Source organism: Struthio camelus, chromosome 4, assembly GCF_040807025.1.
Source record: "Struthio camelus isolate bStrCam1 chromosome 4, bStrCam1.hap1, whole genome shotgun sequence".
NCBI classification, from domain to species: Eukaryota; Metazoa; Chordata; class Aves; order Struthioniformes; family Struthionidae; genus Struthio; species Struthio camelus.
The window spans coordinates 45962273-45977903 of NC_090945.1; the positions used below are offsets into that span (position 1 = coordinate 45962273).

Sequence of the window (15631 nt, forward strand, 5' to 3'; positions counted from 1 at the left end):
TGTTCCTTCATCTGTGAAATGGAGAACACTTTTTTCATAGAAGTACATAGACAAATATTTTTACAAATAAGTGTTTTTATTTTCTCCCTCTCTCTCTGCTATTTCTTTTCCTGGGTCAAATCCTACAATGAGTGGACTAAATGTTGAAAACGGATAACAAAATTTCATGTTTTGCCTTAATTAGCATTCTGTGGTAGTTTCTTTCCCTGAAGCAAAATGAGAAGCGGATTGAATATCTTCACTGCAGCACCGGAAACTGTTTACTCGTGAAAGAACCAGTAGACTCTAGTAACTTATGTTCTTTCCTTCTACAAACCAAACCTCAAGACTACTTCCAAACTGAGCTTTCAGTGCTTTGGGAAGACTTGGATAGCTATGAAAAATATGTTATCTGGCATCATAATGCCTTATCGCAGAGCGGCCAGTATTCCAAGTGGTAAGGAAAAAACTGAGAGAGTGTTTAAGGAAACTTCATAGCCTGGAATTTCAAGAAGAGACAGAGGCCACTACTTTGAAAGGCAAGAACTGTATGGGTTGCCTTAAGGCATCCTATCACGGTGGGGCTGTTTGGTATTACACAGGAGATGCACACTATTTTGGAATTGGAGCTGGAGGCTAAGCAGGACATCCAATGGCATCTCAAATTGTAGTGAAAGTCTGGACAACTGAATGGACCCCTGCGTTTCTAAAATGTAGCAGTCTAAATTTGCTCTAGTTGTCTACGCTCCTGTTGCACTTGATGAAGATCTAGCCAGTGAAGTTTGCAGTACAGTTCTGAGCAAATGTAGACTTGTAGAATGAGATGAATTATGCTGCAAGTTACATTGATTACATCTCCCCTGAGTGTATATAGACGCTAAACTGTCTTGCACAGATGTAGAAGTTTCTCTGTAAGGATTCAGAAAAGGAAGAAAAAAGTCTCTTAATGCATGGTTAAGTTATGGAGTTGACTGCAGAAGGGTAGTAGAAGCACCAAGAATTCTGGAAAATTCAAATACACCCACAGACTTGGCTTATAAAACTAGGGGAAGGTTATGGTTCAGTTCATGGTTCAAAATTAATTGATAACAGTTAAGAATCAAGCTGGTCATATAGGTGAATCTTTCTATCCCCTATCTATTTCAGGCTTTAAGTATATGACTTTGACTAATGGGTGGTAGTCCTGGACTAGAGGACCTCTTGTTCTGACCTAGGACTTCTGATCCATTCCCTATGTACAGCAATTAAAGAGGCAGGCTAAGGCTCTGCTAAAGCTGCAGACATCTTCCTCTTATGGAACTTTGATTTCTTGGGTTACTAAGCTATAATGTGAAGGTTACTATTTCTGATACTGGAAGTATTTTCAAAAATTTTCAGAATCCTACAACAACCAGGATCCCAACCTGTTCGTCATCCTGTTCTTTTATGGCCCTTTGCCTTATTCCAGAGACATAAAGGGAAAGGGAGAAGCAGAATGTGGATGGAGGGGGAATTGGTTTTTCAGTCCTTTGGACCTTCAAGCTCTAATAGAGGTATCCTGTGATGTTTTCAAACTCAACTTTTGGAAACTTTATTTTGTGCCTTCAGCTAGTGCTGAGGGTGGGGGTGGCAGGGGGAATATAACTTAGTTTCCTGGTGGGATATTTCAGACAAAATTAAAATCTCTGCCATGTTCAAGACTGTAGTGCTTAGTTGTTCTCAACAGATAACTGAAAACTCTTCTTTCGTTAAGTTTATTAAAGGTACGGGCCCCAGACAGTAAAAGAGATTCAGAAGAGGGTGCAGAGTGAAGTTTAAAGAGCCAAGAGAGAAGGTGAGGAAGATGGGGAAGATGTCTGAGGGGATGAAATAGGGATAGAAATAGCCTTAAGTCCTTAAGTTTCTGTTCCCTCAGTGGCCAGCCTGCCTGCCAGATGTTGGAGATGAATAATCAAAATAGCTTCTTTAAGTATTTAAAAAAAAAAAAAAACACTAGAGAATGCATTTTAAGCTGTCAATTTGGGCTATTTTCAGTAGACTTCATTAATACTGCCTTTGAACATGATCAATATTATTGACGTGGCAGTGATTACAACGCTTGTTTAAACACTACAGTTAAGGTTACAAAGCAATTCCTGTGGCAGCTCTTTGTCTGTACCATCGTGAGTTGGAAATGGAACAAGTTAAGGTTCCCTCAGCATCGCTGGCTTAACTTGACCAATGTGGCATAAATTCCTGTGCCCTATTCCAGGCCTTTCATTGTTAACTGTGTAAGTCCATACATGACTGGGATAAGAAAATATCCTCATTATGAAAAATAGAGAATGTACAGCATGGACAAGTGAACATGGTATTTGCATCAAAACTTTTGGGTTCTTTTTCTGCCCTTTAGTGCCTTTAACGGTGTAACCATAGTGCAGCAGTAATGGCTTTAATATCCATCTATAAAAATTTTTCAGTAACAAAATGTGTGGGGAGTTTGCCATTTTCTAAATAACATTATTGACAGCTTTGATTGGAATTGATGGTATGATATTGCTGGATTGTCCATGATATTCTAGAACTAAAACCCTGCAAAGCCTGAATCAAATATTTCAAAAATGACATAAAGGGCCTTGAGTCATTCAGATGTCACAGGGTAAATCAAGTGTCGCCTTTTTTTTTTTTTTTTAATGTGCTGGGCTAATTATTTCTAGTAAGGTAAATGTCACTGCAATGAACATTTATTTACCATGGCATAATAAGTAAATGGCTCAGGAAATCTGAGAATATGGAGAAATTCATCATGTCCTCAACTCTGTGTTACACTGTCTTTAAAAAGTCAGCCAGCTGTAGGGGTTTAGGCAGCAATTCAGACTTATAATTTAAAAAATGTAAGACTTAAATGAAGTTTAAAAAAAAAATAAAAAATACATGCATATAACTACTGCCTTTTTTCTGTGGGGATTTTTTGGTAAGAGTCTGAAGCCTCTGCCCAGCCAGTGTCCCGCAGCCCCCTCGGAGCGGCTGCCCTCGCGCCGGGTGGGTGCCGTGGTGTTCGCCTGGGTGTCGCAGCCGGCCGGGACCAGCTGGGACCGGCTCGGGGCGGTTGGTGCAGGCGGTTGGGCCTCCTCCGCAGCCCCGGCCCTGCTGGTGCAGCCTGGTCCAACGACCGCTCCCCTCCGCGATGGAAAGCATCCACGCAGAGGAGTGGCCCCAAAACTGAGATCTCACAAACGGATAATACCTTGTACACGGATTTCTGTTATCTTCGACAGTTGATGTTTTTAGACTTTCCATTCGTTAGTCCAACATGGAGGATGGATAGGAAAGGAGAGCCGTGCAGGCAGCAGTCCGACGTTAGGTGTAAAGGCGCGGAGACTGAAGCAGCGTGATAGTTTGGGATTTTAAACCTTTTCTATAGACCAGGCTGTCTTATGTCACACAATTTCTCGAGAGGAAAAGACATTTTGGTTTTTCTTCCCTAATTCCCTCAGCCAGTCGCTCTGCACCACAAAGCACGCTGCTTGCGTTTGGGACTGGAACAGCCCTTGGCTTCAAATCTGGATGTTGTAGCGCTAATATTTCACTTCATTGCGCTAAATTTTTAACGTGAGACCAGATAGCAAAAAGAGAAATCTTCTGAAATTAATAACTTCCATGACCATTCCACCTTCCTGAGAAAGACTGTCTTCATAGGAACAGAAATTTGGGAAGTAGACCCTGTGAGTTCAGAGCAGGCTTAAAATAAATGTATGGCAGGATATCCAGCCATCCAGAATTTTAAAAAGTGATTCTTAACTTTATTCTGATCATGAATGAATCAAATTGCTCTGTGGATTCAGCCTATATGTATATATACACACGCATACATATGTGTATGTGTGTATATATATTTATATATGTAAAAAATGTAGTTTTTTTTTTTTTTTAAGTCTTGTTGGTGGCAGCTTAGAGTCCTGAGTGTTATTTGTGTTAGGAGCTGGGGTGGAGGAAGTGAATTATCTTTTTGACAGAACACTGTTTACAAACAGTATATAGAGTCTTTATTTTAAGAACAAAGAGAAATCAAACTGGTTGTTTCTATGCTTCTCTTGAAATATCCCTGAAAGTGTCTAATCTCAGTACTTTATGCTGCAACAATCCTTTCCCATGTGTATCTTCTCCAGGGCAAGAACAAGTGCCTATGTTCTAGGTAAGATTTGTTATTTCCTAAAACTAATTAAACAGTTGGAAATGATTATGCTGATCAACTTTAATGATGTTTTGTTAATGTGTTGGTATTCAGTAAAACAATTCTAGAATTTGACAGTAAATTCTCAGGCTTAAAGTAAATCTATAATTACCTCTTCTTTTTCATAAATTCTCTTTTTTTCCATTGACATGTCATCATCTTTTGCCTCAGTCCCTCTAAGTATCTATGTCCACAGAGTGAAATTAAAAATAAATGAGTCATTCAGTGAAGGCACTTGTTCCTGATTTTTGAGCTCTCAAATGTCACAGTAGAGAAGCTTCCTCCCCCTACCTCCTCGAGGAATCTAATAGTCTGAGAGTGATGTTTTTTGATAATTGTGCTGCTTTATGTGCTCATCATATTCTCTGTAGTTGAACCAGATGTTGAATCTTCTCTAGAGGAGTAGGATCTTCTGAGTCTATGTCGTACTCTATCAGTCTTGCATCCCAAAAGGTTTGAGGTTAATGTAAAAATCAAATAGTACAGCAGATGCTGTGTGTAATGTTGCTGTAGGTGGGTAATCCCTCTTGGACTGAAACACTTGAAAATGTGCAACTCACAGCTGCACACTAGGTGTAACAAATGGTTGGATATTAAATTATTGTAGGATTTTTTTGACAGCCAGTCAAAATCCAGCTCTTCATAGGCAGAGTTACACTTGCTATTAACAGTGCTGCATTGATTTAAAAAGTAGTTCTAAAGTTCAACAGGCTAAGGGTTATAGACACAGACTGCTCTGTTTGTGAGTAAATTTTAGAAACGTTTTGGAGGGGAAATAACCTGACCATGTTTCAGCTAATTGGCTGTACTGATCTTTCATTCCTATATAATGACATATGACTAAAGAATATGTATAGAATTAAAACTTTACTTAGATGAGAAATGTTTCATTAGCTGGTAAATAACTAGCCACTAATCTGAAGAAGGCAATAGTGATAAACAAAATGACTAAGTTAGTATGTGTTAAAATGATTTTAAATTATATTAAACTTTCAGTTTCCCAAAATCAAAATATGGGATGCACACTAATGGAAACCAGTGAAAATCAAGCCTGTTTTGCTCTTCTGTACTACTATGAACTTATGGCCTGACTTTTCAGGTGGAGGAACTTCCGGTTGATTTCATCGAATATGGTCTCAAAAGTCTCTTAAATGTGCAGGAACACAGTCAGCATTGATCAATTGCCCTTAAATGCAGTTGCGTTTGCATTACTGCCCCTAAATACAATTGCAAATGCATTGTCCCTAAAATGAATTCCTTTTGTTGCCGCTCTTTAGCGTTTTCACTTATACTGTGTGATTTAATCTTATTTCAATTTAGCCCGTCAGCTTATGGTTAAATATGTGTTCAGCCAAAAAATCAGACTCAAAATCATTTAGCAGATTCTGTATTGTGAAGTGACTTCATATTCAAGTGCTCAGAACTGATCTGTCTGAGATGGACCATGGAGGTTGGGATTTGGTTCCTGTGTTGCCTTGTGCATACCCGAAAGTAGCAACGGTACCTAGATACTGTAATCAGGCCGTTACACCAGGTGGCTGTAGCCTGTGTGTAACAAAGGCAGAGTTCATTCTAGTTTGACGCAAGATAGCATAGAAGATCAAATTTTCCAGGAAGATGGAGCAATGGAAGAGGAAAGGAGAGAATACATAGGAGGAAGACAAGGCCAGAATGATGATACTATTAAATATTAGAATTATGTCCTCCTTCCCACCCAAGCTTTGTTTATTTGCTTATTTGCCAGCTAGAGGTGCTTTAGAAACAGGGGCTTTTCCAGTCATCATTATCTGGAACAAGCAGATATGTGAGCATACTTCCATCTCAGTATAAGTAGTCTTTTTAGTAATTTTAAAACATGCTCCAGTAATTGTGTTTAAAGGTCTTTTAAAATGTAATTTGTTTACCCATAGGCATAAGTAAAGGGAACAGTTTTCTCAAGTGCTTTTGTGTCTTTTTAGGCAATAAAACAACATCAAAAAAGAAAAAAAATTCTTTAGTTCCTGACAAGGGAGATATTTAGTTGAGAGACTAAGGGTGGCTGTGACTTCTTCAGAACCGCAGAATTTTCACTACAGAACTCTTACTCTTTGTTTCACAGAGTTTGGCTGTAAAGTGCTGCACCCCCTCTTGTTTCATGCTCACTGCAGGAGTAGAAGTCTACTGTGTACCCAGAGTAAATGTCATCAAGTCTAATCCTTCTGAGGGCCACAATGTTCAGTCCCCTCAGTTCTCCTTGGGGGAATTATGCTGTCTGAATGCCACTCTTAGGAAGCAATCTGCAAGGTCATTGTACCTAATTCTTGCTCCCCAGTGAAAGGGTGTTAGACTTGAGAAATCACTATGGTATTGATTTATCTTAACAGTATATATTTTGATGGAAGAGAGTTGAGGGATTTACTTTAAAAAATAAAAAAAAAAACCCAAAATCCCAGCCCTTTAGGAGGGACTTACAATGCCATCAATACTATATTTAAGTATTTGTTTCCTTTTTTGCTCTTAGGGCAATGTAACTCTTCCAAAATGAGAACTGCAGCAAGACTTCAGTTTACTTTTTGTATATTGCATAATACTTGGATTTACGTTTATCCTTTTGCTAGATTAATTTCAATTTTTTAGTGATTTTTATTTTTTTAACTTTAGTGAATGTGTTTAATAAACTACTTACAAGAAGGCCTCTGGTATATTAGACTTGTAAATGTTGTCAGGTAGAGTAACTACAAGTAATTAATATATGTTTTTAAGAGTATTGGCATCAAAATGCAAATAGTTGATAGTAAACCAGCTGTGAACTATACTGCTCAGCCCTATCTCAGTGTGCTGCAACTTGCCATTTAAATCCCTGTTTTTAGGGACAGAATTTTAGCATGCTGTAAGTCAGCAGAGGAATAAATAGTCACAAAATCAAGTTTATCCTGCTTTTGATAGTTTCAAAGGTTCACACCTGCTGCACACAAGTTGGTAAGGGGTAGAAGCTTAGTTGAAGCCAGCCTCTTTGTGCCTGACTTTTGAGAGAGTAGGTTGGCTTGTTTCAGAGTGGATGATTAGGAATTTAGGCTCAGGAATAACATTTAATTCTGTTGCAGCCTATGTTGTAGATAATGCTTCTGAGTTTAAGAAAGAAGATGTTTAACATTTTTAGAATATTAACATTATTGGAACACAAAAATTATTAAAATTAATGTTAGAGTTCATCTCAAGACCATGAGAAGTTAAATATTTTGATAACATTTTTTGTCTCATCTTCAATTCCAGTTGTTAACTTATGACATATATTAAATACAAACTAAACACTTTACTTGAAATATCTCTGCAAAAGTTGTGAAAATAGGTTTTTAGAGCTCTTTCGGCTAGCTCTTGGTTTCTTCAAGAAACATCAGATGTGATGGAGCAAATGACTTCTATGAAAGAGAAATACTTATTTACAACTCATACTTTCCATACATCTGTTCTCACTTTCTTTAAGAATAGTTATGAAAATCAGTATGTCATTTTCCTTTTACGCTTACTAAGTTTACATGCTACCTGTAGCTCCTTAAAATTTCTAAGGATACATAAATAAATTAGTGAAATATGATAAAGAGGAATTAATACGGACTGGATTGTTTTTCAGTGATATGTAACAAGTTACTCACCCTTAATATTAAAACTAAGATATCAGTCAGGCTAGCAGAGTGAGTTGGTTATTTTTCAGTAACCCAGAGATTAAATGGGCATCACTGAGCACACAGTATCTTGGCCTGAACATCTGAGGTCCACAGAAATATCAGTGGACCCAAGGCAGAGTTTTTCTGCTTGTATTGTTATGAGCTAGAATTTGTGGCTTCCTTTGCTCTAAGGCAGCCAGCCATGCCAGGCATTCCTGACTCACTACCCGCAGCTCTGAAAGCCTCAGGATCCCAGCTCTGAAGACAGCTTGGCTACCAGATCCGTATCCCCTAGCTTGGCAAACACCTGTCTGTCCTAAACGTCCAGATTCCATCTGAAAATGCTTGGACAACCTCACTGGGACCACTGAGCATCATCCAGTTTTGTGCTGCCAGTAGTGTAAAATCAGGAAGAGAACATGGACAAGTCCAATATTTGTATGGATCACATACTTCAAATGTGAAGTTCAGAGAACCACTTTCACATGCATAAGATTTTTGTAGCACTTTCAATACTTTGCAGAAGGGCGATCAAATATTGCTTCCCCAGAACTGCTTTTGAAGTACGTTTTCACACACCCTTTGAACACACTTAATGATACTTATAATGTATGTTATACGTAATCTTTGTTTTGCACAGCTTCTGTTAATTGTAGCTTTAAAACAGTAACTAGAGTTTTCATGCTACTCCTAAGTGGCAATGAATCACTTCTTCACTTTCTTTGTGGTATGGCACAGTCAATCATCTTGTTTGCTAATCAACGTTTTCTCTGCCCCCCCCCCTTTTTTTTTGATTAGGCATTTGGAAAAAAGACTAATGTTATTTGAAACAATTACTTCTGCAGTCTAGTACTATTTCTTTCAGCTCTAGCTCTTGTTTACTTTTAATGTTTTGGTACTTTATTTTTGAGGAAATACTAGGGTTCAGCAGAAAAAAACAGGAACAAGAAAAAGTTTGCATGCTCTAGAAACATGAATTTGTTGTAGTAACCAATGCAAGGATGTAACTCTGATGCTAACACTGTTTACCAAAACTGCTTCCCTCTTGTGACAGAGATTTTGCAAAAGGACTTGAGAGACTTGCTTGAAGTGGCTTTTGTTTGTGATCTACTCTGATGTTAAGGGATGTTGGGGTGTTCTCTGGTCTAGCATATAGTTGGAGAGCATAAAAAATGTTAGTCATTGTGCAAAAGATGGAGTTCTGGATAAGCACATAGGGATATAGGAGTAGCCAAGTTTTCGTGGGAGCAGGAAAAATGGATCTCACTGAACTTTAGCTCCAGCCTATTAGAAAGAGCACTTCGCAGTTCAGAATGTGTGATATAGCATAATGGCAGTGGCTTAAATAAAAATATTAAATAAAGTAGTGATCCCATATGAAATTTTAAAATAGGCATAATGGGATTTGGGGAGAGCGCACTGTTTATTCTCAGCTGGTCTGTCAATGTGCCTTTCACAAATTGGACTTTGGTAGAAATACTTGCATCTTTTTTCAAAAAATTTTGAAGCATTTCTTGTCACTTGTCACGTTTGCTCATCATGATTCATCTGATGTTGCTCTTAATGCTTTGCAAGCATTTGATATGGTACTGGGAGCAAAGTAGGCTTTCTGTCATGCTTCTTGCTGCACTGCTCTGGAGTTTGCCAGCTAAACCTCAAAATAAACTGGAGATAGTTCCAGAATACTTTAGTTTCCTGCTTCCAGAAGTCCTCTGATGGAAACTTCAATATTTTAGCTGTTCTTAGCTTTCTCCAAGAAATTGGAGTCTGGAATGGGGAAATCAACTTACCAGCTGCGTGTTGGCCCTCTCCCTGGCCCTCTCCCCTTACCTCAAAGACAAATCTACAGGATTTGAAAGTGCTTTGAGGGACTCCTACAATGTATTTGCTCTTTCCCTCTGATGCAAAGAGCCAGGCCTTATGTGAGTACCAATAATTTATCACTGGCTATTACAAAAATACAAAACAAAAAAGAAACAAACAAAATCCTGAAGGAGATCATTCAAACACCCTAAATAACTGGAACTCTAATTTTGCACAAATGACGGTTTAAAAAAAAATTTGAGTTACTTCATGAGTTGAAGGATGAGATATTTTTGATAACCTGTTCTGTTTTAGTGGTCCATTTAACTTCCATAAGCTCTTTGCCAAGCAGTCATAGCAAGACATTACTGTAAAGAGAAGCGTTAAGCATGAGGTATTTGACATATTTGTATTATTTGGTCAAGAAACAAATGCATGGTTTTCTCACAGTGTTTGGAACAATAGCTTCACTTACCACAAACTAGTTTCAATATTTGCATTGGAGTTTTGATTGCTTGTGCCATATTATAAATGTTCTTCTGTAATAATACAAACTATACATACATTTTTATTATATATGTGTGTGTTTTTTGTTTTTGTTTTTTCCCTCCACAGACACTTCCATTGGGGATGGGAGATGGACAACTCTTCACCTGGACAGATGGCTTGAAAAGGAAGGACTGGCATGATTATGAAAGCATTCAAAAAGATGCTATGCGTTCAGGTATAGTTCACTTACCTTTGGAGCAAATTTACCTATTTTATTCACTCTTTTTCCACGTGGATCTTTTTTTTCTTTGAAGTCAGCTAAAAAGCATTTGTGACAATCTCTCTCTCTCTCTCTCTCTCTCTCTCTTTTTTTTTTTTTATTGCAGTGGTTCTGAACTGAGGGGGGGTCAGACTGAACACAAATACCTTATCTTTGAAAATAGCCGCTTGAGAATAAAAATATGTTTAATAATAATAGCTATATATTGATTGTACCAGGAAATGGGCAAAAATACTTAAGAAAATATTTTTCATTTTGAAATCAGTTCTTGTAACCAAATATAAACAGAAGTGCTGGCTTTCAAACAAAGGGATGTATGTTAATGCTGAAGTTGTGCTGTCCTTAAATTAATGGATAAAATCCAATTCTAGTACCTGTAAGTTTTAAAAACATCCAAGGTTATACGAGGGACACATTTTGACCCTATTACCATTTGTCTAACTCCTGTCCTTTAATCTTGCTTACCCTAAAGCTACTTTACTTCATTCTGACAGTCCAAAATGATTTGGAAATGGAAGCAAACTGTATTTACAGATATATTGAAGGATGCTTTGCTGAAGTGAGTAATGGAATTTTCATTTGCCTGAGGGTTAGTTACTTAAATCATGCAGATACCTAACAGCAAAAAAGTTTTCTTTGTGAGCTATGTGTCATATGTGGAAAGAAATGTTTGTGGTCTTCCCTTTGTTATGGAGCACGTTCAGATTTGAGTCTTTCCCTTCTAATTTACAACGTAAGAATTCAATATAAGAATTAAATTTAAAGGAAGGGAAACAGCAGTCAAATTGCACCTTAATCAGTGTCTGAAAGTCATTATTTTACAAAGGCCAATCTACTGTTATAAAATAAATTATGCTGTCTCGATTCAAATGTCAGAAGATGGTCAATACCTCCCCCCAAGTACTTCTGTAGCTGAATTCAGTTGACAGATTCATAATACTTGGTAAGTACTTAATTTTGCAAGGTTCTGAATCAGTAAAATGTATCAAGTGCAGGTTAATTTTATAAATCTCTTTCTCTTCTGAATTTATCCCTTTCTCTTCTGATCAGTGATCAAAAGGTTTCAGAGAAGCCTTTCCTTCCCTTGTATGTGTTCTTAGGGGGAAGCAAAAAGGGTGATGGTAAATGAAATTATTCTAAGAGGTTTAGGATTTCCCAGGTCAATGTTAATTTTGTTCCAAATTGCTGAGTGTAGAATGCCAGATGTGTAAGAAAGAATGCACAAAGCAGAAGTGGCGTATGTAGAAACATGCACATGTGTAGGGAATATCACAGGCTTTCTGGTTAGAATGGCCCTTTTAGGGGGATGTACAGTGATATATTAGCAGTGCACTTGTAATTGCTTAATATGTAATATAGACCACCTAGGTTTTGGGAAATAAACAGTAATACCTAATATTATCTCATGGATTGCTATAGCTATGTAATAGTACTGCATTCTGAACTATGGAGTGCCCTGAGAAGTTAGCAAGCAAAACTATGTGGCTGTATATTTCCTAGGCCTACTATTGATATTATAACTGCAGTGGTATGCCCTAGTATGTATACAATTTTTTCAGTGTACTTCCTTTCTTATAAATAATAATAAATTAAAGCATACCGACTTATTTATATTTTTATTAGTTTACTTGTGATAGTGCCTGCTGAATTTGACTAAGAAATCTTTTTAATGATTTCTGTCTAAGTAGTAGTCGTTATTATTCATTAGCCTAAATTAACTTTTAATGATTCCCCTCCCCCCCTGTGAAAATCACAATACAGTAATGCAAAGCTACAATGGGCTCAGTTTCTCAGTGCACTCTTTTGGGATATACGATATTATTTCTGTCCCTAATAATAGAGCAAAATTTAGCTGAAATCAGCTTTTGGTTAAACATTACCTAGAGAGTAAGCTCTACCATCCAAAGGCATGGAAATAATGGGAATGAAAGGGCTTTACGAGAGATCACAGAAAAGGCAGAATTCAGTTTGCCTGTATATCAGTAGATCTTAAAATTTCCTGAGTACTGGGAATGTGAATTTTATAAACCTATGAGGGGGAGGTGCTTGTTTCTCTATAGCTAGTTTTCTTTAACAAGGCCAAATTTTTTGACCCTCATTTAGCTTCACCAAACCAAAACCAACGTTCCCGAGTTTGAGTATGAGTGGTCTTTCCTCCAGGAAAACATTTGATCCTCTAGTGCTAATCAGACAAGCAATTTGCAAGAAATAGTAGAAAGATGTTATTACTATTTCTGTTTATTTCAAGTATTCTAGATCATCTGCATCTTAGCTCTGAACTTTCAAGTGGTCTGACATAAAAATGCTGACATGAGCTCATGTTATTTTGTCAATAGACTGCTTTGTTGGGCTCAGAATCAAATGTGTGTTTATGCTGTTTCTGCTGTTAATTCACATTCTGTGTATAAGCTCCTGATGTAGCAGAAAACATAATTAATATTCAAGGACTCTTGCTGAGGCTGTCTTCAATAACTAATGCTAGTTTTTCAAATTCTCAACTGTATGGAATTTGGTGGTAGCACACACCTTTCAAAGGTTAGTTTCTTTTAGCTGGAATTATTTGCTGAAGCTTTGTTTGGGTTGAAAACATCCATGTCTGCTTTCCACCTGAGAAAACAGAGGGGACATCTCTAATATGACACCATGACATAGATTCACGATGGATTTTTCTTGGGATGAGATGTTTCCTTTTGGAAAATACATATATTTTGTGCTAAGAATAAGAGAGGCACAGCTGAAGGTGTTTCATGTAGCAAAATCAAGGCAAGCCTCTTCAGATATGCATAACCTGGACATTAGATAATCTTTTTTTTTTTGGTCCATGCCCTTGTGAATTGTTACTCCATTCCCAATCCAAGAGTGATATACTCCTACTGGTTGTGTATGTATTCTACTCCACTGCCAGTGACATTACAGGAAGAAAGGTATGCTAATCTAAGATATTGTAGGTAGTGATAATAGTACTTTTTATCTGTTCACCTCCCAATATTTTCCCCATTTTATATATGAAGAAATGGAGATCTTAGTCACATGTCATAGTCCTTAGGAAAAATCTTCGATGCAGATGGAATTGACTCTTGGTCAAAGGCCCTCCCTAAATGATCCTACTTTTCCAGCTGTGTCTGAATAATTTGCAAGGTACTAGAAGAAAGTGGCACGACCTGTAATTATGGCAGAGGTCTGAGAGTCTAAAGCTAAGTTTGGTTTCTCTTCTTCTCACAGGTATTTTATTTTTCTCTGTGACTCAATTTCTTGTCTTGAAAAGAGATAATACTCTGTGGTGCAATTAATGTTGTAGGATATTGTATCTTACTGCTGAGGAAAACGCAAAGCAGTCTTTAGAATCCTAACTGGTTAAAAGCTAATCTGTCCAGCAAACATTTTTTTTCTGTTCCCTAGTAAAAATTTGTAAATCAGCACGTGACATGGGACTGCACTGCCCTCGATTTTGTCCATCACAACAAAGTGCAGTGGGTTACACACAGGTTTCTCTGAGATATTGCCGTGATCTTACTGAAACTGTTGCACAGAATCACAAAACAGTGATCAGCTCTTAAGGCCGATGCCCAGCTCTGTTGTATATTGCAGAAAGCTCACTGCAGAGCCTCAGCTGAAGAGAAATTATTATCCAATCTGCTCGGATTTCCTATCTGACTTCAAGCCATGTGACATTTTGATTATTACCCCCTGCCCTGCCCAGAATCAACAATTTACATTTTCTGAAATCAACTGGATATACAGCTTGGGTTAAAAATTCCCCACTGACAGATCTTCAAATAAAGTTACTATATGAGTGATTACTTCATCCCTGGAAGTGATGATGCAATATGGCTGCAAATGGTCACAATAAATAATTTCTTGGTAGTCAAATGCAAGGTCAGTGAAACTGAAAATTCAGGCCATCCCAGATCGATCATTTTCTTACAAAAATGAAATGTCTTGTGGGACCGCAGGTGGCTTAGCTTTTTTATTCATGGCAGAAAATAGACGCTTAATGTGATCTTGGACTGAAAGGAAAAGAAGTTAATTTACACTATATTGGTAAAAGTATTATTAAATAAGTTGATGTAGTTCATATGTCTATGCGTTTTAAAAAACATGAGTCTTTGTTAAACTTGTTCTTTTTAATGTAAGACGTTTTTCCATTATGTTGAAAGCATCACAATGTTTAGTGTTGCTGTTTTCCAAATGACGTCTCAATTTTTTTTGTTTCAAAATGGTACTTTATTTTAGAACTTGCTTATATTACATTCATAAAGTTAAAAATCCCCAAAATGAAATTTTTTTTAATCTCCTTTTACAAGCAAACAGAAAATCAATTATTAACATGTGCCTGTTGCTGACCTTGCACGTACAGAGCTGTTGAAACTCACAAGACAGCCAAGCAACACAGGAATGATGTTGGTCCAGTTGACTGAGAGATGAGTCTGCTGTGCTGGAGAAGTTTTCCTCCTAGTTTTCTTTATTGCTGAAGATTGTAAAAGGGGGGAAAAAAATAACCTCAGATCTGAGACACAAGATTTAAAAATAATGGTGCTGGATTGGGTGTCTTGGTTTAAGTTCTTTTTAAAAAAGTAACCAAGGACCACCTCTATTCTAACTGCATGCATAAACCAACTGACTAGTGGCTGTTCCCTCTCTTTCTGGAAGAAAAGGCGACACCTGGATGCACTATCCATATAGGAAATTCATTTCTTGCGTGTTTTTTTTTTTTCAGGTAGTCAGATAAATAACCTTTCTTATAGATAGATTCTCATCTTGTGCCCATTGTCATTGTAGGTATTCTGTATTTTAAAACTTCTAATTCTGTCTGGCAGCTTGATAATTTTTTTACCACTGATTTCCTGCAGAATGATTTTGACAGTTAATTGTCTGTATTGTGTATGTTACAATGTTTCATGTTTAGCCTTGCTTTTGTATGATGTGGTAGTAAAAGCATTTGAATTTCTTCTCTAACACCAATTATTTTGTTGTTTTGCTTGCACCTTATTTCTCTTCTCTTTCTTCTTATGCAGTTTCAATATTTTCAATTTCTTTAATGAAAATAAAACTTCCAGAGCAATTCTAAGAATTTTAGCTGGTTAATTTTCATATATGAATGCAAGGAGCCAAAGAGGGAATGTGCTGGTGCATTGCAGAGGTAGATAATTACTGTGCTGTTGGTAGAGTGTGAAAGGTAGCCAATTATTTACCAGTTATCCAAGCCTTAATCTACTCAAATTTGGAAAGGAACATTTAATGATT

At 37.2% G+C, this 15631-nt stretch overlaps 1 protein-coding gene across 10 annotated transcripts in view; it reads left to right on the forward strand.

Moving 5' to 3' along the window:
• Positions 1-15631, forward strand: part of GALNTL6 (polypeptide N-acetylgalactosaminyltransferase like 6) — a 506336-nt gene that overhangs the window by 166957 nt on the left and 323748 nt on the right. For 9 of the 10 annotated variants that reach the window (XM_068942492.1, XM_068942494.1, XM_068942498.1 and 6 more), the window contains one exon: positions 10234-10342. In XM_068942492.1, coding sequence (XP_068798593.1) covers positions 10234-10342 — 109 coding nt within the window. Of the gene's footprint in view, positions 1-1723; positions 1793-10233; positions 10343-15631 lie in introns of those variants that run through there. The other variant, XM_068942500.1, reaches the window with a different exon arrangement.